Raw genomic sequence first — 22,500 nt, forward strand, 5'->3', positions numbered from 1 at the left:
AATTTCAAGGACCCCCAGTTTTACATGCATTAGTCTACGGACCCCCATTTAATGGCATTTCTATCTCTGGGTCCATTTAGTTCCTAACTATCATTTAACTGGGGACCCCCTGGAACTCCCTCAATGACCCCTTGGGAACCACTGCCCTAAAAGGTCTGGTAACTGCAAGGTAACCAAACCGTTGATAAAAAATAAAACAAACTGACAAATATTTTGAATATTTTTTAAACATTTTAACAACACATTTATCTTCTTATCCCATTCAGGACGGGAACCCCTGTTTGGTGTTTTAAAACATTATGTTATACTTTAGCTATTGAAAAATAGCAGATGTACAAGCTCATCTACAAACTGCTGCGCTACGTGCTTGTAGATGGAACAACATATATTCAGATGGGGGTCAACAGCAGTGATTCTCAACCTTTTGAATTGTTTATTGTGTGTGTGGACCCCAGGTTTGACCTGAATTAGGCTACGGGCCCCCATTTAATGGCATCTCTGGGACCCCCCACTTATATTGTAAAATCAAACTTAATTTAACTTAATTTAACTAACCAAAGACAGCTAATTCTGGGGGTCCTTGACGTGAAAATGTTTGAGACCCACTGACATTCAGAAGTCAGGAATGCGTTAAACGAAGAGTGATTTAAACAACATTAGCAAGGGCCCAGCCAAGAACAAAGAAAAAGAAATATGCATACATGACAACACTGGTTTTAAAGGCTTATAATACACAGACATGGCAACACTGGTTTTAAAGGCAGGCTCACGTAAAATATGTAAATACATAAGAAAAAACCTTTTTAATCTGTGTGAAGGTCAAAAAGTCACTGACACTTCAACATCTAATAAACACTATGGTTTTGAAGACAGTGTGAACACACACACACACATGTACGTGTGCGCACAAATAAACAGTAAATCAGGACAATGGTGAAGAGGGGGGTATGCACCTGTCTGAACCTATAAATATACACATGCATGCTCACGCACGCACGCACGCACGCACACGCACGCACACACATACACACACACACACACACACACACGCACACACACACACACACACACACACAGGTGCCAAGGGTTTGCCTGTGTCCTTGATTCAAACCATGACCTGGTTTCACGATTTGACCTCAGGTGCACGGGCTCTCTCTCTCCCTCTCTCTCTCTCTCTCTCTCTCTCTCTCTCTCTCTCTCTCTCTCTCTTTCTCTCTCTCTCTCCCCCCGCCCCCCCCCCACCAACACGCACACACAGAGAAAACATTAAATCCATGTATTTAAGCACTTAGATGGAAGCTGCATCCAGTGTCCATTTTGTCGACTAAAACTACGGCGAAAAATGTTGGTCGGCTACCTTTCTTCACTGACAAAAACTAACTAAAATAAAAACAAAGCGATGATTGACATCGATACTTTAATACAGGGATGTCCCAATTCCCGATACACCTTTTCCGTTCCTGATCCCGATACCACAATGTCTGTGTTGGCAGATACCGAATACTGATACCAGTGTTGTGATCTCGTGTTGTTTGCTTGCTATGTAAGGCTAAATTATTACTAAGGAATAAATCAGCAGGATTGTAGGGTTGTTCTCTGAATTATAGAGATGCTCAGATATAGCAATTGACAAAATCTAAAGTAGACAGTACACTACTAAATAAAATAAACATTCACAAAAACGTAAACCAACCACCAATAATTATTTCCCAAGCCCCCCCAAAGTCAGCAAAGAACTAGAAAAAGTGCCCTTCCGGGCACAGGTCTCCACCAGGTTATCCACAGATCCGTGCAGTTAGAGGTAAAAACACTTTTCGGCCAGTTATAGCGCCACCTTGAGGCTGAGTTGAAATTGTTCATGTGGCATTTCGTCCTCGGCCTAGTGGGAATGTGGGTGCACAATTTCACGGAAATCACGCGATGTGTTCATGATTTGCAGCATTTTGTTTGAAACTGAGCACTCCTGTGAACTTTGGAAGCCAATCTTAACCAATCAGGATGGAGTCTGATAAATCTGAAAGACCCGTTTCGTTGAATGGCTCTAGAGAGACTGTGTACCAATTTGCGTGATGTTTGGACAAAATCTGTAGGTGTACTGTGCAAAAACTTGTTTTGCACAAAGCGGCCTCCTGGTGGCGCTATAACAGGCCGTTCTGGAAAGTTTGGGGCAGAGGTTCATGGTTGGCATCCAGGGAGTGTGTGTGCAAAATATGGCATCGACCGGGTTAACGGTGGCCGAGATTAGCTGTTCACGGACACACGGACACACGGACGGACGGACGGAGTGCAAAACATACTCTCCCCACATGCCTTCGGCCTGGTGGAGACAATGAAGTCCGCGTCCGTCCTCTTCAAATGAGGCGCGCGCACGTGAGAGTCTATAACTGTTTAGTCCAACTCAATGAAAAGTTCCTCCACTCAAAAATTGTACAACGGAAATACGAAAACGTTTCGGTGTACCCCTTAGTATTTATAATCCTCAAAGAACAATGGAATAGTCTCTCCGGTAGCAGCAGCTCCGTTAGCCTCCAAACAGTGTGTCACTTCCTCTACTAGTAACCTTGAGTGGTGACATCAACTGTAGTCACTGACACCCGTCAATCACCCCTGTACCAGACCCGTTACCTTTCACATATGAATAGGAAAGAAATAATAATATTCTCACAACCAGTTCCACATTTCTCTTTTTGTACAGAAAACCAAAGTAGAATGACATTATAATGTGCTTTTGTCACAATCTCGTGTTGTGTTTATAGCTATCTAGCTATATATATCTTGTGTTGTGTTTATAGCTATCTAGCTATATATATCTTGTGTTGTGTTTATAGCTATCTAGCTATATATCTCGTGTTGTGTTTATAGCTATCTAGCTATATATCTCGTGTTGTGTTTATAGCAGACTCCTCATTCAAATGTGCACTTGCAGTTTGGGCAACTCCAAAGCAAACTCCACATGTCCCAACATTTTATTTACCTGCCATAGTGTCAACCCCTTAGACTGGCATATTCACCGATACCGATATGACCCGATATGACAAATAAGGGCCGATACCAATACAGTTATCGGGACATCTCTAATAAATATAATGTAATATAATATAATAATATAATGTAATAAAAATGTTGTCAACAAATAAAAACTACCCAAATGTTAGGAGAGCTCTTAAGCGCACCGCTTGGCTGTACGCTAGTCACACTCCAGCTGTCGTGTCCTTAATAATGCATGAGGTGGCTGTGTTTTTTTCAATTTTTGTATTTAATTAATTAATTAATTTTTTGTTAAATAAAATACATGAAAAAACTAATTGGAAAAACTCCACGCATTCAGTACCGATCACCAGAACCAGGGACGCAGTGGCGTGCACAGATAGACACTAGGGGGTGCTATAGAGCACCCCCTGCCCTTTTCCCTCTGGATAGCAATGTGCCCTTTTGATTATTATTATTATTATTTTACAGTGTACACTGTACAGTATGTGGACCATGGTGACATTGATCAATTCTTGATCAAAAAGCTTCTAATATTATTTAGGCCCCACAATCTATAAATCTCACACTATTAAGGCAACCTGGCCGGTTCCACATGCTGAACAAGGTGCCCTTTTTTCACCTGAGCACCTGCTCCTCTAAATGGCTGTGCACGCCAGGGCGTAACCATTGCACCAATTTGTTCACTCTCAGAGTTATGGGGTCCTTGAAATTAAAAAATATAAAAGTTTGAGAAATGGAACAGAGCCTTAATTAGTATCATCCGAAACAACAAGTAGGGAGAGTTATTCTGTGTGCATAGAGCACATTTAGACTCCTGACTCTGCCGGTTATCAAATTATTGGCTTAGGAATGCATTTGAAAAAAAAAAAGGTCTGTGTGAATTCAAGACTTCATTGATTGCTGTTTTAAAATATGTGTTTGTGAGATTACATTTATAACTAGAAATGCACTCTGTCGAGGTGCCAACTTGCGCCTTGCACACAAGTACTGTACATGGCCATACATGACCCTTATTGGTCGGACAACACCAACATACATACTGTTGTTACATCTTATTGGCCGGTGGATATCGCAGTACCTTTTACCCACCCAATGTTGAAACATATCTTAATTACGTCACCATCAACAGCCAATTAGGGACCACCAAGGACAGGCATTCATACATACCATACATACGCAGCCGGCCCACGATACTTGCGCGCTCTTCTTGCGCAAGTAATTCAGGTTAGGTTTGGTTTCTGTTAGGGTTAGTATTTGGGAGAGGGATGGGCATATAGTTTGGTCAACATGCGACGTCACCCTGGGCTACAGCTTTTATAGGGCGACCAATCTGGAACACAATCAACAAAAAAAGTAATACTAAAATCTTTGTATTTGCCACCCGGGGCTACCCCCCCCCCACCCCCCCCATCTCCTTCAGCCCTCCTCTTCTGGTGGTCTTTATTTTCATTCCTACTGACAACAACCTCTACACCGCTGTAACGGGAGCTGCCGACACATTCAGCTGCAGAGCTCTGAATCTGTCTTGACTATTGTGTGCGTACGTCCGTGCGTGCGTGTTGATAGATGGTGATGAAGAGTTGATGAAACAACATCACTCTGTCTCTTCCATGCACTATCTGGACCAATCACTGTCTGTCTGTCTGCCTCTCTCTCTCCCTCCCTCTCGCTCCCTCTCGCTCTCTCTCTCTCTCCCTCCCTCTCGCTCTCTTTCTCTCTCAGTCTAAACTTGGTATATTTTCTCGTCTTCTCAGTGAATTATAAATGATCATTGATTAGCCAACAACTCAATTATTAACACAGTGTAACTGAGGAGAGAGACAGACAGACAGGCAGACATGCAGACAGACGGGCAGGCAGACAGGCAGGCAGACACGCAGACAGACGGGCAGACAGGCAGGCAGACAGGCAGACAGGCAATGGTTGAGAATCACTGCTAGAGCCGTAAAAAAATCTGCTCTTATGGGGGTCCCTGGCATATATTTTCAAATGGGGGTCTGCGGGCTAATTAGTGTCAATTTGGGGGTCCTTGACATGAACAAGTTTGGGAACCAGTGTCATAAACATCTGACTGCAGTTTGGGAACCAGTGTCATAAACATCCGGCTGCAGTTTGAGAACCAGTGCCATAAACATCCGGCTGCAGTTTGGGAACCAGTGTCATAAACATCCGGCTGCAGTTTGGGAACCAGTGTCATAAACATCCGGCTGCAGTTTGAGAACCAGTGCCATAAACATCCGGCTGCAGTTTGGGAACCAGTGTCATAAACATCTGACTGCAGTTTGAGAACCAGTGCCATAAACATCCGGCTGCAGTTTGGGAACCAGTGTCATAAACATCCGGCTGCAGTTTGGGAACCAGTGCCATAAACATCCCGGCTGCAGTTTGGGAACCAGTGCCATAAACATCCGGCTGCAGTTTGGGAACCAGTGTCATAAACATCCGGCTGCAGTTTGGGAACCAGTGCCATAAACATCCGGCTGCAGTTTGGGAACCAGTGCCATAAACATCCGGCTGCAGTTTGGGAACCAGTGTCATAAACATCCGGCTGCAGTTTGCGAACCAGTGCCATAAACATCCGGCTGCAGTTTGGGAACCAGTGTCATAAACATCCGGCTGCAGTTTGGGAACCAGTGTCATAAACATCCCGGCTGCAGTTTGGGAACCAGTGCCGTAAACAGTTTGCTTCCCAGTGCGACAAATCTGCTGGATGGAATAGATAAGTGGTTCCCAAACGTTTTCGTGTCAAGGACCCCCAAATCAACATTTATTAGGACCCCCCATTTGAAAACGTATGAAAACATATTAATTTCATGGACCCACCACAGTTTCACACGCATTATGCTACGGACCCCCGATTTAATGGCATTCTCTGGTACCCCAATTTATCCTGTAAAACCACTGTTAATTTAACTCTGACCATAAGGGCATTTGGTTCCTAACTATCTCTAATTGAGCTAGGTACCCCGTGGAACTCCCTCAAGTACCCCCAGGGGTCCCCGGACCCCACTTTGGGAACTACTGGAGTAAATGACCTCAGTGTCCATACCTTTACACGAATTATGCTAAAGATGTGTATACACGTCTTTTCTAATCTAACCGTATATAGGGGGCCTTGGGCATGTATACACATCTTTAGGTCCTTTCTAATGATATCAAATGAGATTGCTGTAATTCAAAAGCGATCCTAGACCTGTTCCGTGCTGCATTGAGCACTGCCGTTCACTTCATTGTTTACGGCCCGACTAAAAGTGTCTCTTTACTCTAAATCTATAGGGCGCTCACCATGGTTTTGATCAGAACGGTGTAGTAGTATTAGGGGCTAATTGATTGATTAATTAGTCGGCAATATAATATTCTTAACTCACAATAAAACGAATCAAGAATATACAATGCTATCTCCTCGTATCATATAAGACGTCTCTTCTGTCAGACGTGAGTTGTTGAACATTTTAATTAAATGATGAATAAGAAAACCCCTCTGGTACAAAGTCAGTATACACCAATGAATCAAAGAAATTACTTCCACCAGTGTTGATTGTACTAGCAAAATGGAATATTTATTATATAAAAAACTGGTTACAAATGATATAAAACCACATAGCAGAAACGAGCAGCGTCATGAAATTACTTCAATTGGACATGAGCCAAATGGAATTGATTAAATGCGCGTTGTGATATTACATTTGTCAGGCTGGTACGTGATTGTCATTTGATAGTTCGCATAGAGTTGTGCAAACAGCCAAGGGCAATATGTTATCGAGTCAAGTCTGATCAAACACAATATACAACTAATAGCTTCGTTCGAATCAAAACATCTTGTTGGAATAAAAGTGAGAAATAACAGAAAGAAAAGGGAGGAGAGGATTCATCTCGCAAAGAGAGAGGTTGAGGCTTTAGATGGCTTGTGTTGATTAAGATCCCAGTTGCATTATCATCTAACCTAAAGGGAGCTCTTCCTTATAATTAGATTACATACACTTATAGTGGAGGATATTAAGTCAATATTTCATGAGAATCGTTCACTTTATGGTACAAGCACCAAAATTGGCACACGAGTGCTTCGGAACCTACTCTCTCAGAAAAGTACGTTGTCCACTTGAAAAAACAAAATGGACACCATTTTTCAAGATGGCCGCCAAATGAAAAAGGCCATTTGTGGCGGTTCTGGACAACCGTGGGTCCGACCGACTCGAGACCGGGCACTGCACTCCCTGTGGGTGTGTGGAACGTGTGTGTCGAATTTGAAGTTGGTGGGGCGAACGGTTCTCGAGTTACGTGGATTACAGACGTACACACACACAGAATTTGTGCAATTAGCAGATCATTGGAACGGTTGTTCGCTTGGTGATACAAGGGTGACATTTGCCGTGAACATTCCTTTGGTCAACTCTTTAACTTTTTAAACCGAGCCATCCAAAAATCCAATATGGCGGTGATATTTCAAGATGGCCACCAAAATTAGACTGGTTTTGCATTTCAGCATATATTTGGCTATACCTTTGTGATGTACTATACCATACTACTGTATAATACTGTACGGCACTGTAGGGCATCATACTGTACAGTACAGTACAGTACAGTACCGTACCGTACCGTACCGTACCGTACCGTACCGTACTGTACTGTACTGTACCGTACTGTACCATACTGTACCATACTGTACCGTACTGTACCTTACTGTATGGTATCATACTGTACCATACTGTACCGCACTGTACTGTACTGTACCATACTGTACCGTACTGTACCATACTGCATGGTACCATACTGTACCGTACTGTACCTTACTGTATGGTATCATACTGTACCATACTGTACCGTACTGTACTGTACTGTACTGTACCGTACTGCATGGTACCATACTGTACTGTACCGTGCCGTACTGTACTGTACGGCATCATACTGTACTGTACCATACTTTATGGTATCATACTGTACCATGCCGTACCGCACGTTACTGTACCGTACTGTACTTTACCATACTGTACTGTAACATACTATAGTGTACTGTACAGTACCGTGTGTGTGTGTGTGTGTGTGTGTGCACGTGCAGGGAAAAGGGGAGGGGTCGGTTAATGTGGAAATTGTAATGTAATTTGTGTCACAGTGAAATGTTGTGCAAAAACAGTATGTCATACAAAAGCAATATTTGTACAGTAAATATGACATGGATGCAATGTAGTGCAGATGGATTTCTGTGGCATGCATCATTTTTTGTGCATAGAGAGATGTGTGCTAACGGAGTGATTTGGTAGGAGAAGTCGGACGGATAAACGGACATATTGCTTTGCATCCCCTATAGTAGTAGGAGCTAGGATGAGCATCAAAACTATATATTTTAAATACTTTTCATTAGCACAATTTTACATTCCATAGGGCTGGACCACACATGGACCCCATTTGGTTTTGTTTTCTGCATCTTCCTCTGTGACCTGCCACCTTCATGTCATCTCTCACAGCATCCTTAAACCTCGTCTTTGGCCATCCTCTTACCTGGCAGCTACATCTTCAGCATCCTTCTCCCAATGTACCCTCATCCCTCCTTTTCACATGTCTAAACCATCTCAACCTCACCTCTCTTGCTTTATCCCCAAACCTTCTAACCTGGGCTGATCCTCTAATTCAGTAATTTCTGATAATGTCCTTCCTTTTCACTCCTAATGAGAACCATAGCATCCTTAATTCTGCCACCTCCAGCTGTGCCTCCTTTTCATCAGTGCCACCGTTTCCAACCGTACGGCATGGCTGGTCTCACTACCATCGTATACATCTTCCCTCTCACTGGTAGCCTTCTGTCACAAATAACTCCTGACACATACATAATATGTCCCATATTCTCAATACATTGGCTTCCCTTGCTAGAACATTTCCATCTCTATACTCACCTTAACCTGTTACACTACTGTCTGGTCAATTGGTACAAATAATTTTCTCCCTCCCTCACCATCTCTCTTTGCATTTACTGTACATCTCATATAGCCCTGACCACTTCTTAGCCCACACCACCTGACATCACATCTCTCTCTTCTTACCCATCATCTAAAAAAAACCCCAATGGGCATTGCCCATTGACATATATTCAAGTCTGTGTGTGTGTCTGTACATCTGTAATCCACATAACCCGAGAACCGTTCGCCCCACCGACTTCAAATTCGACACACACGTTCCACACACCCACAGGGAGTGCAGTGCCCGGTCTCGAGTCGGTCGGACCCACGGTTGTCCAGAACCGCCACAAAAGGCCCTTTTCATTTGGCGGCCATCTTGAAAAATGGTGGCCATTTAGTTTTTTCAAGTGGACAACGTACTTTTCTGAGAGAGTAGGTTCTGAAGCACTTGTGTACCAAATTTGGTGCTTGTACCATAAAGTGAACGATCGTGTCATTAATATCCTCCACTATTAATATCTTTATCAAACAAATGTCGTTTTGGGGCCGGATGTTTCTTAATCAATCTTTGACCCACCTTGGTTGTAAGTAAGCCTCAACGCAGTGTCCTCAAAGCTCTGCATGCCAGGGTAAAGTTAGTTCAACTTAGTTACAAATGCAGCGCGCGAGAATAACTTTACTTTGACACTTCTATATATTGAAAAGGTCTCAAAAGCCAAAATAGGCGTTTTCCTTTGTCTTTGCCAAACACTGGTTTCAACCAGTTTTTAACTGATAAATTAACGAAATTACGTTACCAGCTTTTACGACACCCAGGAACCTTCCTGTGCGTGTCTATCATTCATTCTTATCGCTTTGGCCATCTTAACCAACCTCTACTCCTGCAGGGCTCCTTTGAGTGTTAGAAAACACCCACGTGCGTGCCACACACACACACACACACACACACACACACACACACACACACACACACACACACACACACACACATTTCCTCTCATTTGTCGGACATGTTCATGTATCGTCACAACTCAGTGGTTAGGACATGAATAAAATCAGAAGACAAACAGCAATAAGAGTATTACACATTCGTCAGAGGTGCTTGCTAATAGATAAAAAATAAATTATATCTATTTTGTGATGATAATTAGAAAGGACTGTAAATAAATACCTTCAAATAACCCAGCAGGGAGACCAAATACCGTGCTGTATTTACCTTAAAAATGAGTGAGTAGCCCTTTACATTTTAAATGACAGACACTGTACCAAAAAATAGAAAGATACTTTAAAAATGATTTGGAGGCAGATGAAATAAAGTTCTGAGAAAAGTTTAAGATTTTAAGGTTTTTTAGTAGGTATAAAGTCAATTTACATAGAGAATGTGCTACATGGTTCAGAATATCTATACTATAATAGAGCGAATGTCTGAGTGTGTGTATGTGTGAGTGAGTGTGTGTCCGACCGCATTATCTCCTCATTATCTCCTCATTGCCTGCACCAATCGCTCCCACTTTTCACACCGGCATTGACCATATGAATATGGAGGGCGTAACGGAGCCCTTTTTTCGATTTGACTCATTAATGATTATTAATTAATTTATTAGTGAATTAAAAACGCATGCAGTACCCCCCGCAGCCACAGGGCTGCAAAACTCCTCTCCCCAGAAATCACGTGTCACCAGTGAATTGCATTTTGGGACGGTCACTGATTAATACTGGGACACAGTTTTCCGCGTAACTTGAGTTGTTTCGCCTGCTGTCAATTTTGCTCGCGAGTTTTCCGCCTAACTTCAGTTGTTTCGCCCGCTGTCAATTTTGCTCGCAATAGACAGCGGGCAAGCGATCGGGATATTTCCAACCCCCTTACGCATCGACACAATTACTACATACAACAAACAACATGCCACGAAGAACAGCCTCAAGGACCCTAGCGCATTCTTCCACGCACCTATACCCTTTTTCACACCGCCCCCAGCCAACACGGAGGTTGTGTGTGTGTGTGTGTGCAGACTACTTTCGCTGTGAGCATGTGTGTGTGTGTAAACTACTTAAGCTGTGAGTGCGCACGTTCGTATGTGTGCGCGTGCGTCATCGCGTGGCCGTTTTCACTTTTCAGTTAGCTATAAACACAACACGAGATACAACTGTCTTAATAAGCATAAGCCACACACACACAGCGTGAAGTGGCTACAGCGCACGCTCTGGTGAAAACAGCTAATCTACAAGCTCACAACATCACAGGTTGCAAAAGCCATGAGTTCTCTCAAGCCAAAGCTCACAATTGAGACCGTTTTGGACGCAAATCCACCTGCAAATTGGATCTGTGCGACTGTCCATATATAGCTGCATGTCAAACTGGGGGTCCTTGATACTTTTCAAATGGGGCTCTGTGGGCTAATAAGTGTAAATGCTGCGGTCCTTGCTCTTGCCATGAAAACGTTTCCCTACCATGCATTTGGAAGAATACTTTAATGTTATACTGCTGTTTTTATTCATAAAAAACCACACACACACACACAAATATATTATACAAGTTGAAATATATCAGAACGGGTAAGGACTAGTGATAGTATAATGCATTAGAATAATCAATTGTTCCAAGATGGATTCCAAATGTACCATGCTCCTCTTCACAGTATGCTCCTGGTTTATACAGCATCTGACGTCACTTTTGTTGATATAAAGTTCATTGGCGGTGGCGCTGGTTGTCGAGCGCTCATTGGTCCACCGCATAGATGATGAGACGTAGAATTCATCTCTTCTGTTCCGCACATCGATGGCCATAGACCGGGAAAGCACAGAGGCTGGCGTTGCTATGGCAACTTGTTGATAACTTTCCCTGCACTGTGAACTTTCGGCAGAGAAAAACACTCCCTGACTCCCAGTGAGCAGCTATCTCTTTTCTCACTAGGCCAAGGTCAAGTACATGTAGTCTCACATCAAAATAGACCTCTCAGTATGCGAGTTAACTCAACTGGGGAAAGCCTAATAGACAGTAAATCTGAACATGGCATCAGGAAACCCATAATATAAAAATGATAAAATAATATAAAGGATAATATAGGGCTGAGATGATTAGGCACGTGGATGGTGACATGATGATAAGAGGAACAACGCTGTGTAAACAGGCAGTAGGCTAAGAGTAAAATGATGATATGAAGACTGAAGAGTAAGGTGACAATATGAATGACCTATATGGCATGGGCCAAAGTTCAGGAGGATATGGGACATTGACCACTGGGCATTAGTTTGTAAACAGATAAGACATAAATTATCTAACACTTGCCTGTTGAATAATATGCATTTATCAGTAGTGTGTGAAGTGTGTCAGCGTATGTCCATATCAATGAGAAGCTGGCGTGCGTGTCTGTATGCGCCTTGACTGTTCGTGCGTGGTGCAAACGCGGCGTCAGAGAGTCTCTTCCTTTGGGGGTCAGCGTTTGGTCAAAAAGTCACTGTGTGGTCACACAAACATTGCGTGACAAACCGTTGTTTCTCATCTCTCTAATCAGGCCTGTGTCTTCTCACAAACCCCTTTTCCTGGCTGGAGTCGCTGGGGAAATGTGGTGTTCGAAATTTCATTGAGTTATTGTCATGGGGGGGGGGGGCATGTCCTCTCTTCATTGCTCAGCCTTAAATTGTATTATTGCCAATTCACCTCCTCCCAACGTCACGCTACAACGGCAATTGTCTGTCCTCATTTCTGACTTTAACCAATCATCTCGTTTGGAATATAAACACTTGATGTGACAGCGCGATGTAAGAACGGAAGATCATGCTTCCCGGTTTCAGGGGGGTAATGGAAATGAATGGCTTTTCAGAGTCAAATCTGCCTCATCTGCTTGGCACTTAGCCTCGGGTCCACCTACTGTATGCTTTCTATGGCATAGGCAGCCTCCGGCAGGATCCGCCGGGAGAATCTAGACGCAGCTGTGTGACATGAGACTAATTGATTAGAGCGACAGAGAGAGGGAGGTGTGTGTGTGTGTGTGTGTGTGTGTGTGTACGTGCGCGTGTACGTCAATATAACAAAGGTGCAGACGATCAGAAATCAGCAGAGTGATCGATGTTTGCGCTACTGTATGCCGTATTGAAGTAGACTCGGCCTCAGACCTTTTTTTGGGGGGGGTGTATGGGGGTCCCTGGCACAATACTATCTTCCCATGGGGGTCCGCGATCAAATTAATTTAATTTAAAATAAAAACAGTCTAAGCTCCACTGCATGGAAATGTTGAACATGTTGTTATGCGCTGTGAACTGGAGCGACAGTAAAAGCATTAGTGTCTAACAATGTGACCGCCTGGGGTGTGTGTGTCTGTGTGTGTGTCTGTGTGTCTGTGTGTGAGAGAGAGACATATGTTAGTAAATGACTTAATATGAGTGTTTAGGACGCAAGGCGTACTTGTGCCTTTCTGACAGTGGATTTAATACAACTTAACTATTAAGACCATTGTGTGTGTGTGTGTGTGTGTGTGTGTGTGTGTGTGTGTGTGTGTGTGTGTGTGTGTGTGTGTGTGTGTGTGTGCTTGTATTACTACTACTTGTGAGGACCAGAAGTATAGTAGAATGTGATAAGCAGACTTTCTGTTTTTATGGATGGGGGGTGGCGGTGGATCAGGGGTAGAGTGGCCGGATGGTAACCGCAAGGTTGCCAGTTTGAACCCGGGCTCCCCCAGAGTTAGTGTCGAAGCGTCCTTGAGCAAGACACTGAACCCCTAATTGCTCCTGATGTGCTGGTTGGTGCCTTGCATGGTTTCCGCCGCCATCGGTGTATGAATGTGTGTGTGAAGAAAGGGTGAATGTAATGCACAATCTATGTAAATGTGTATGAATGTGTGTGTGGATGGGTGAATGTAATGCACAATCTATGTAAAGGTGTATGAATGTGTGTGTGAATGTGTGAATGCAAAAAAAACGCTAAAACGAAAGAAAGCAGCAAATTAAAAAAAATAACACTCATCTTTTATGGCTTGAACCTTGGTTGAAAAAAAAACTAAAATTGTCCTTTAAGTAGAAGTCCGGGGGAGTATATAGTGATGACGTTAATGTATGTTTTGTTTTGAATTAATTAATTTGGATCCGAGATGTAGTGGAGTAGAAGTAAAAGTATTGGAAACGGGATCTACATGCAAGAATGTGAAGTTCTGCTATTTCAACTATACTGATTTATTTTTTATTTTTATAAATGCATTCGTAAAATTGAATGCCCAAAATGTTGATGTCCTCACAAATATAGTAGTACACACACACACACACACACACACACACACACACACACACACACACACACACACACACACACACACACACAGTGCAGATGAGCTACATGAGCAAATGAGTGTGACTCTGTCAGCTTGCGTTACGATTGGCTGATGCCGCAGAGCTTCTGAAGGCTCTTGATTAGAGCCTGGAGGTACACACGTTGACCAATCAGAGGCAGACTTTGGATGATAATAACAATGTCTGTGAGTCACATGACCACACTGCTTCATGTCAAGGACCACCCCCACATTAATAACATGCATTTGACCCCCATCTGAAAATAATGTGACTCTTTTTGATACAGAGACAGTCATGGTGTTCAGGAGGAGAAAAACTGATATATCACAGGCAGACTCTTCACATACTAGAACTAGAGCATGTCTGAAATAAATGTCAGAGCTGAAATCAGATTTAAATATGAAATAAATGCTTAAACATGTAGCTAGATGTAATGTCCACAGATGTGAACTTTTCAAGCCTGTTTTCTCAACTCGCTGTTTCTCTGCAAGACATTACTCTATAAGCACAGCTCAAGACCCACTTCTACAACCTTGCTTTTAATTGATCTTTTATTTTTTGTTATTCATGTCCTCACTGTATTGCATTACTGCTTGTTTTTTAATGTTTATGCCTTGCTTTTCTTTTCTTTTTTCTCCATTGCTCTGTAAAGCACTTTGAGCTGCATTTCATGTCATGAAAGGTGCTATACAAATAAAGTATTATTATTATTATTATTATTATTATATCTCCAAACTATGGGTCAAACTGAACAACCAATAACCAATGATTTCCTGCTTTCACATGACAAAATCTGACAAAAACATTTTCAAGACTTTGAAATAGCGATGCAAGCTCGCAGTTAGTTAGTTTATTGACACAAATGTATAAAACATTGGGTCCAAACAATAATCGAAAACCCATGAATCAAAAACTTAAAAAAGGTACATGCAGGCATGTAGCATACTGTACGCAAGGTTCCTCTGTTAGTGACTGATAGAAATTTATCTACCATATGACTAGAATGCAAGGACTGTATAGGACTGTATAGGACTGTATTAATAATATTAAACAATAGCTTAGGATCGATAGCTTGAGAGCTAGAGAGAGCTCCGGAGCACCGGAACTGAATAAATACTTTAGAAAGTAATCTAAGTACCATAAATACTCTTTACCAGAATAGAAGCAGAGGGCTTGTAACTTTACAGAAATGGTTATAAAAACCTTTTAGGCTATAATGAGTAAAAGTCAGAGTATAACAGAGTTAACAAAATACCTTAGAATGAATTTGACAGACACAAGAAAGAGAACTCAGACAAGCAGAACTTAGAGGGAGGTTCAATCAAATATATTCACCATTGTCTCGGGAGAGAAGAAGACATGCCATCCGGACAGCGTTTCACAACGATCTCTGCCCATGTTCAAATTGAACAGGGTTGATATAACATACCGTAATCAATACACCGAAAAATGTGTTGAACAACAAGGTTAAAAAACATATTTGTTCACAAATGGACAGATAATGCAAGACGTCACGAATATTGCACACAGGAACTATCTCACGGGGCAGAGATAGTCCTGATATGAATATCAGTTAGTGGGACCGGGGGACAGGGCATGACGTCATTGAGTGCAGTTTACCAGTCTGTTAGAGAGAAATCTAACTTTCAAAGGCAAAAACACAGAGGCTGGGTGTTATGGCCAACGGAAACAAAACAATTCTTATCTACCAACGCTGGCTAGGGCTAAAGTATTACTATCGAGACTCAGAACCATACTATTTTAAAGTCAGTGGGACAACCGGACATCAAATGTCAGTCACAGGGCAATTAGATTAAAAGGTCAAAAGGTCAAAAGAGCATTCACCCACAAACTAGACCAAATATATCTATCAGTGACCACCAAGAGTGAGCTCAAATCAGTACACCCGTGTCCATATTTCACTCTGATGTCTTGTGTGAGCTTAGAGGACACACCAGTATGTGCTGTTCGTTTAGGATACCAGTCTTACATCTGCTATTTTTGAACAGTCAATGTTTAAAATGTGGTTCCACTGGTACAGTGACGCTATATTGACACATGCCTGCTATATTTCTTCAGTACAACGGTTTATGACTGATAGAGAGCTATATTTCTTCAGTACAACGGTGTATGACTGATAGAGTGCTATATTTCTTCAGTACAACGGTGTATGACTGATAGAGAGCTATATTTCTTCAGTACAACGGTGTATGACTGATAGAGTGCTATATTTCTTCAGTACAACGGTGTATGACTGATAGAGTGCTATATTTCTCCATACAGTACAACGGTGTATGACTGATAGAGTGCTATATTTCTTCAGTACAACGGTGTATGACTGATAGAGTGCTATATTTCTCCATACAGTACAACAGTGTATGACTGATAGAGTGCTATATTTCTCCATACAGTACAACGGTGTATGACTGATAGAGTGCTATATTTCTCCATACAGTACAACGGTGTATGACTGATAGAGTGCTATATTTCTTCAGTACAACGGTGTATGACTGATAGAGTGCTATATTTCTCCGTACAGTACAACAGTGTATGACTGATGGAGTGCTATATTTCTTCAGTACAATGGTGTATGACTGATAGAGTGCTATATTTCTCCATACAGTACAACGGTGTATGACTGATAGAGTGCTATATGATAGAGTGCTATATTTCTTCAGTACAACGGTGTATGACTGATAGAGTGCTATATGATAGAGTGCTATATTTCTTCAGTACAACGGTGTATGACTGATAGAGTGCTATATTTCTCCAGTACAACGGTGTATGACTGATAGAGTGCTATATTTCTCCAGTACAACGGTGTATGACTGATAGAGTGCTATATTTCTCCATACAGTACAACGGTGTATGACTGACAGAGAGCTATATTTCTCAAAGTGGGGCCCGGGGACCCCCAGAGGTCAATTAGGGAGTTCCAGGGGGTCCCAAGCTAAATGATAGAATGGAACCAAATGGACCTGTTAGGGTCCATTTGGTTCCATTTGTACACTCAGAGTTAAATTAACATTGATTCTACAATACAAATTTGGGTCCCAGAAATGCCATTAAATGTAACCTCGCGTCACCAGGTTTTCCACCTCGGAGGAAAGCCTGGTCTGTGTTACGAAATTTGTGAACCGGTCTGGAGCAGATGATATCGCTACGTCATGTTATTGTATTGTTTTATAGTAAACAGGCAGGAAGGAACAATCATCCAGAACTTCCTTTTCCCTCAAACCGGAAGAATAACAATAAAAGCTCTCGTAGCCTGTAGCTTTTATTGAGAAAAATCGGTTCGAGGGGAAAGGAAGTTCCGGATGACTGATGACTACAAAACAATACTACAACATGACGTAGCGATATCATCCGGTCCTGACCGGATCATGCTGCCCAGGCTACATGAAATGAGAGTCCGAGGCCTAATGCATGTCAAACCGGTGGTCCTTGAAATGAAAATGGTTGAAAAATCACTGCTTGAACCGTGAAAATCTTCTCTCATGGGGGTCCCTTCCTGGGCATATGTTTTCTAATGAGGGTCTGCGGGCAAATAATTGTTCAGTTGGGGGTCCTTAATGGGCATGGTTGGGAATCACTGGCCTAGTTGAAACTACTACACGCTATTGGAAAACATCTACTGCTACGGAACGGGCACTGCAATGTTGATTTTGCGGGGGCCCCCTGGGCCTCGGGGCTCTGTGTAATTGCGTGGTCTGCATAGTGGGGATGGATGGGTGGATGGATGGGTGGATGGATGGATGGATGGGTGGGTAAATAGATGCTGTTTATTAATATTTGAATCTATCAGATCATGAATATTGATTTGGATTTCTCTTCAGAATAACATCTATCTAGTCTAATGAGCAAGAATGGGAACTGTGTGTGTGTGTGTGTGTGTGTGTGTGTGTATGTGTGTGTGTGTGTGTGTGAGAGAGAGTGCGTGTGTGCGTGCGTGCGTGCAAGTGTTGTATTGCTATGGGTCAGGTATCAATAATTGATTAAATTGGAATATTAATTAGAATACATTAAAATATTCTTGTTTTCATAACACAAACATAGGCAGGCACTGTGTGTGTGTGCGTGCGTGCACGTGGGTGCGTGCGTGCGTGAGGGTGCGTGCAAGAGGGTGCGTGCGTGCACGTGTTGACAACATTGTAATGAGATCGTCTTTGATTCATCAGCTTTAACGAGATCACTGCTTGTTATCAACTATTAATTTATTCATCACACAATTCTAGCATGTTTATATTATTATATATTATTGCGACCGAATGTCGCAGTTAACTCTGGAATCGTGCATTTCCCGTCAGTGTGTCGGGCACCATATATGGTGCCCAGGTCTCGTAACATCATGTGACAATGTGACATCATCAGGGATGGATATATGGAGCTATATGGAGCTGACCTGTTTGTCAGTTATTAATAAATATTAAAGTTATTTGTGCAGCCCCGCCCGGCAGCCGGCAAAAACTAGAGTTGTCAACAGGCCCAAAAATTAAGGCCCGGCCCTACGTGGGCCCTCATCAAAGCATGTACACTCAAGACACTGCCCCCGCTGCCACCCTTAGATTTCCATATATGGAGCTGACCTGTTTTGACATTCCATATGCTGATCTGACCTCATCAAACCCTGTACACTCAAGACACGCTCCATATATGGCCAGTACAACCAATCTCGCCCTCAAGCGTCTTACTGATTACTAATTGTCAGCAAGAGAGTAGAGTGCAGAGACAGACAGACAGACAGACAGACAGACAGACAGACAGACAGACAGACAGACAGACAGACAGACAGACAGACAGAGCATGAAATCAACAACAGAAAGCAGGAAATAATTTCATGTAAATAAAACAGACGGTTCTTAATTAATTCTATCCGCTGTCTCAAAGCACGACTAATTGGAGCGCTGTGTGTGCGTGTGCGTGTGCGTGCGCGTGTGCGTGCGTGCGTGTGTGTTGTAGCTTGGGGCTAACTCAGAATGCTAATGTGTAATGCAGTAAAAACCATGTTATTCAGGATATTAAATTACTACGCAACGGCATGATTCAATCTGTCTGTCTGTCTGTCTGTCTGTCTGTCTGTGCAGTAGATTACTTACAACAGTACGTCCTCCCGGTGGGGGCTCCTCATTGGCCAGTAGGATACAACAGTATGTCCTCCTGGTGGGGGCTCCTCATTGGCCAGTATAGGATACAACAGTACGTCCTCCCGGTGGGGGCTCCTCATTGGCCAGTAGGATACAACAGCACGTCATTGACCATGCTAAACTGAACCTCACAGTATATGTGTATCTTTCTCTCACACTCTCTCTCACTGTGTGTGTGTGTGTGTGTGTGCGTGCGTTTGTGTGCAGGTGGCTGTTCATTTGAAGACTCCACCTACAGTGGGTGTGGTTACAGCGTTGCCATGGGAACCAGTGGCTTCAACTGGAACAAATCAACACCTGGGAGAAGCCCAGTATTGACCCCGCCCTGCCGACAGGTACCTGTCTGTCTGTCTGTCTGTCTGTCTGTCTGTCTGTCGTCCGCTGTCCGTCCGTCCGTTGTGTCTGGTCCCATACGTCCGTGGGACCGTGGAAATGCCACTGCTGAGAGAGAGAGTCGCGGTTACTATTATTGGCGCTTATATATACTTATAAATATATACTTCCTGTGCATCCTGTTGGCAGTGAAGGGACTGCCGCGGAGATCAATGATTGCAGTCAAAGAGTTAATGTTTTTTATTTTTTTATTTATTAATTTTTACGCCCAGGGCGCCAAAAAACCAACAACATCTTTAATATCTTTTTTTGGTATTGTATTGATTCGGTTTGCGGTCCAAAAATACACAAAATGTCCCATTATTTGGCATTCATTGTTTCTAGGGAGGATAGACCACGGACGTGGTCTAAAAGTGTGAAAAGGGTATTTTTCATTTCACTGGGTCTTTAAACAGACAACAAACACATCGTGATGTCATCCTGACTGCTGCCCAAGAGTCCTTGAGCAACACGCTCAACGCGCTCACTGATGAACACTTTCTCCTTGAAGACAAAACAAATTGGCACCAATCAGAAATCTCTCTTGCACACGCACGCATGCAGCACGGCACAAACACACACACACAATCTTATGATACCTGTGTTGATTTATGATGCATGTTACTGGTGGCAGAATGAGATTTGGATGAGTGTGTGTGTGTGTGTGTGTGTGTGTGTGTGTGTACACACACTGTTTTTCCATAGCTGCAGCAATTTGACCACTCTTTGTCTCAGACAATCGTGATTGCATTGTGAGAGAGAGAGAGAGAGAGAGAGAGAGAGAGTGAGAGAGAGAGAGAGAGAGAGAAGAGAGAGTGAGAGAGATGAGAGAGAGAGAGAGAGAGGAGATGAAGAGAGAGAAGAGAGAGAGAGAGAGAGAGAGAGAGAGAGAGAGGAGAGAGAGAGAAGAGAGAGAGAGAGAGAGAGAGAGAGAGAGAGAGAGAGAGAGGAGAGAGAGAGAGAGAGAGAGAGGAGAGAGAGAGAAGAGAGAGAGAGAGAGGAGAGAGAGAAGAGAGAGAGAGAGAGACTTCATCATTGTTCGACAGCGGTCGAGATAATGGATTTGCCATGCCAGACTTCCCGGTCCTTCATTGCCACCCCCAGTTCCTGCTTACTGATGCATGTGTCCTAGCGATGACCAGTGTTGGGAAGTTACTTTTAAAAAGTAAGGAATTAGAGTTATCGTTACTTATCTAAAAAAGTTGTTACTTTACTTTACATTAAATTATGAAAGTAACTACTTTACTTTACTTTTTTTTTTTTTTTTTTTTTTTTGCGGCTTACGCCTTTTATGATTTTGAAAGGACAGACAGTAGGCTGACAGGAAACGGGAGAGAGATGGGGGATGACATGCAGTAAAGGCCGTGTCGGTCCGGGAGTCGAACCCGCGGCACACTGCGATCTGGATTACCAGTCCGGTGCCCAGACCGTTACGCTACGGCCTGGGCACTTTTACTTTACTTTACTTTAAAAAATAATAATATAAAAACGGCCGAAACCGAATACCGAATATAGGAACTTTTTTTTTGAAGCCTAGATCTATAAAGAATAGGGTTGGGAGACTTGGACTTCATTAAAAAACATCTAATTAATTGGACGCTTTGTGATGAATTCATCTCAATTAATCACATTTTAATCGCATATCAATAGGCCAATTTGACCTGAGCAGTGAGCTTTTTTTCTACATAAGCATAGCAATAAAACAAGTAGTAATAATAATAGTGATAATATTATTTATATAAAGCTTCTCTGAGTACTTAAAGACACTTTTCAAGGAGAACATGAGAAAACCAATAAAAACAACTTTATTAGAGAAAAACTGTGGAATGAGATAGCAATATTCCAGAGGTGGGTTTGAATTTATAGGTGGTAGCCTATACTGTAAGGTGGTGGCATGTCTCTTTTTGTTTGTTTTGGGAAGTGCATTGTTTTGACAGGTCTGCCTGAAACCTGCCTGAAACCCTGACCATTAAACACGGGCAGACGCCCGTGTAAACACAACAGCGAGTGTGACTGTGAGGGGTTGGGGATGGGGAACGGATGGAAAGTACATAGTGAAACTAACGTTAGCTCCCATGCTAGCTAGTAGCTTCCCTCGTCAACAGAACACCACCACAGATCGGATGGAAGCTGCAGCTGCTGATATCACGTTGCTTGTGCCCGTGGATGGGAAATAAGATTTAAAAGGCTATGGAGAGTGGATGAAAGGCAAAGCACAGATGTGTGCAATAAATTTGTGTCGGATCTGCCTGTGCATTCCGTCTGCTGCAGTGCGCATGTGTTCTGTCAACTTCTGTGTTGTGAGTCTGTCACTGGCTGCTGAATGCATAGTTAAAGAGCGTCATAAGCATGCGCCCTTCCTGCGCTGGAAGTAGCAGATCTACACGTTATCTACCCGTCGCAATGCACAGCGTGTTGGGCTTGTACATCTGTGTTTCTCCCACAGTTTAGTTGAATTATATCGATTCACAACTTTATTTGCCCCCTTCACTTCAGCAGCACAGAGACGTCACGCCTGTATGATAGACTCACGGAGCTGCATGGCGAGACTTTTTTCACTGATCACATAAGTTGACATAACGCCATATCGCGGGTAACGCTCGCACAATAACTATAAGGCCGTTATGGAATGGGAAATGTAAAGCGTTAGGTTACAAGTTACTAGTACAAATAGTAGTTACGTTATGTAACGTAACGCGATGTAAGGGTGTTAGTCACAACACTGGCGATGACATCAGGGAACCACAGGTTTCTACCTCTGGTCTGCTTTTGAAGGACTCCAGAGAAGAAGGGAAGATATAACCTCATTGGCAGCTCTGTAG

At 42.8% G+C, this 22,500-nt stretch overlaps 1 protein-coding gene across 1 annotated transcript in view; it reads left to right on the forward strand.

The window, feature by feature from the left end:
• Positions 1-22,500, forward strand: part of ptprt (protein tyrosine phosphatase receptor type T) — a gene marked incomplete at its 3' end in the record, with an annotated part of 182,030 nt that overhangs the window by 21,605 nt on the left and 137,925 nt on the right. Inside the window, 2 exon segments of the mRNA XM_083771503.1 lie at positions 19,514-19,587; positions 19,593-19,641. Coding sequence (XP_083627629.1) covers positions 19,514-19,587; positions 19,593-19,641 — 123 coding nt within the window.

The sequence above is a fragment of the Protomyctophum parallelum genome (assembly GCF_964188405.1).
Source record: "Protomyctophum parallelum genome assembly, chromosome: 8".
Lineage (NCBI taxonomy): Eukaryota > Metazoa > Chordata > Actinopteri > Myctophiformes > Myctophidae > Protomyctophum > Protomyctophum parallelum.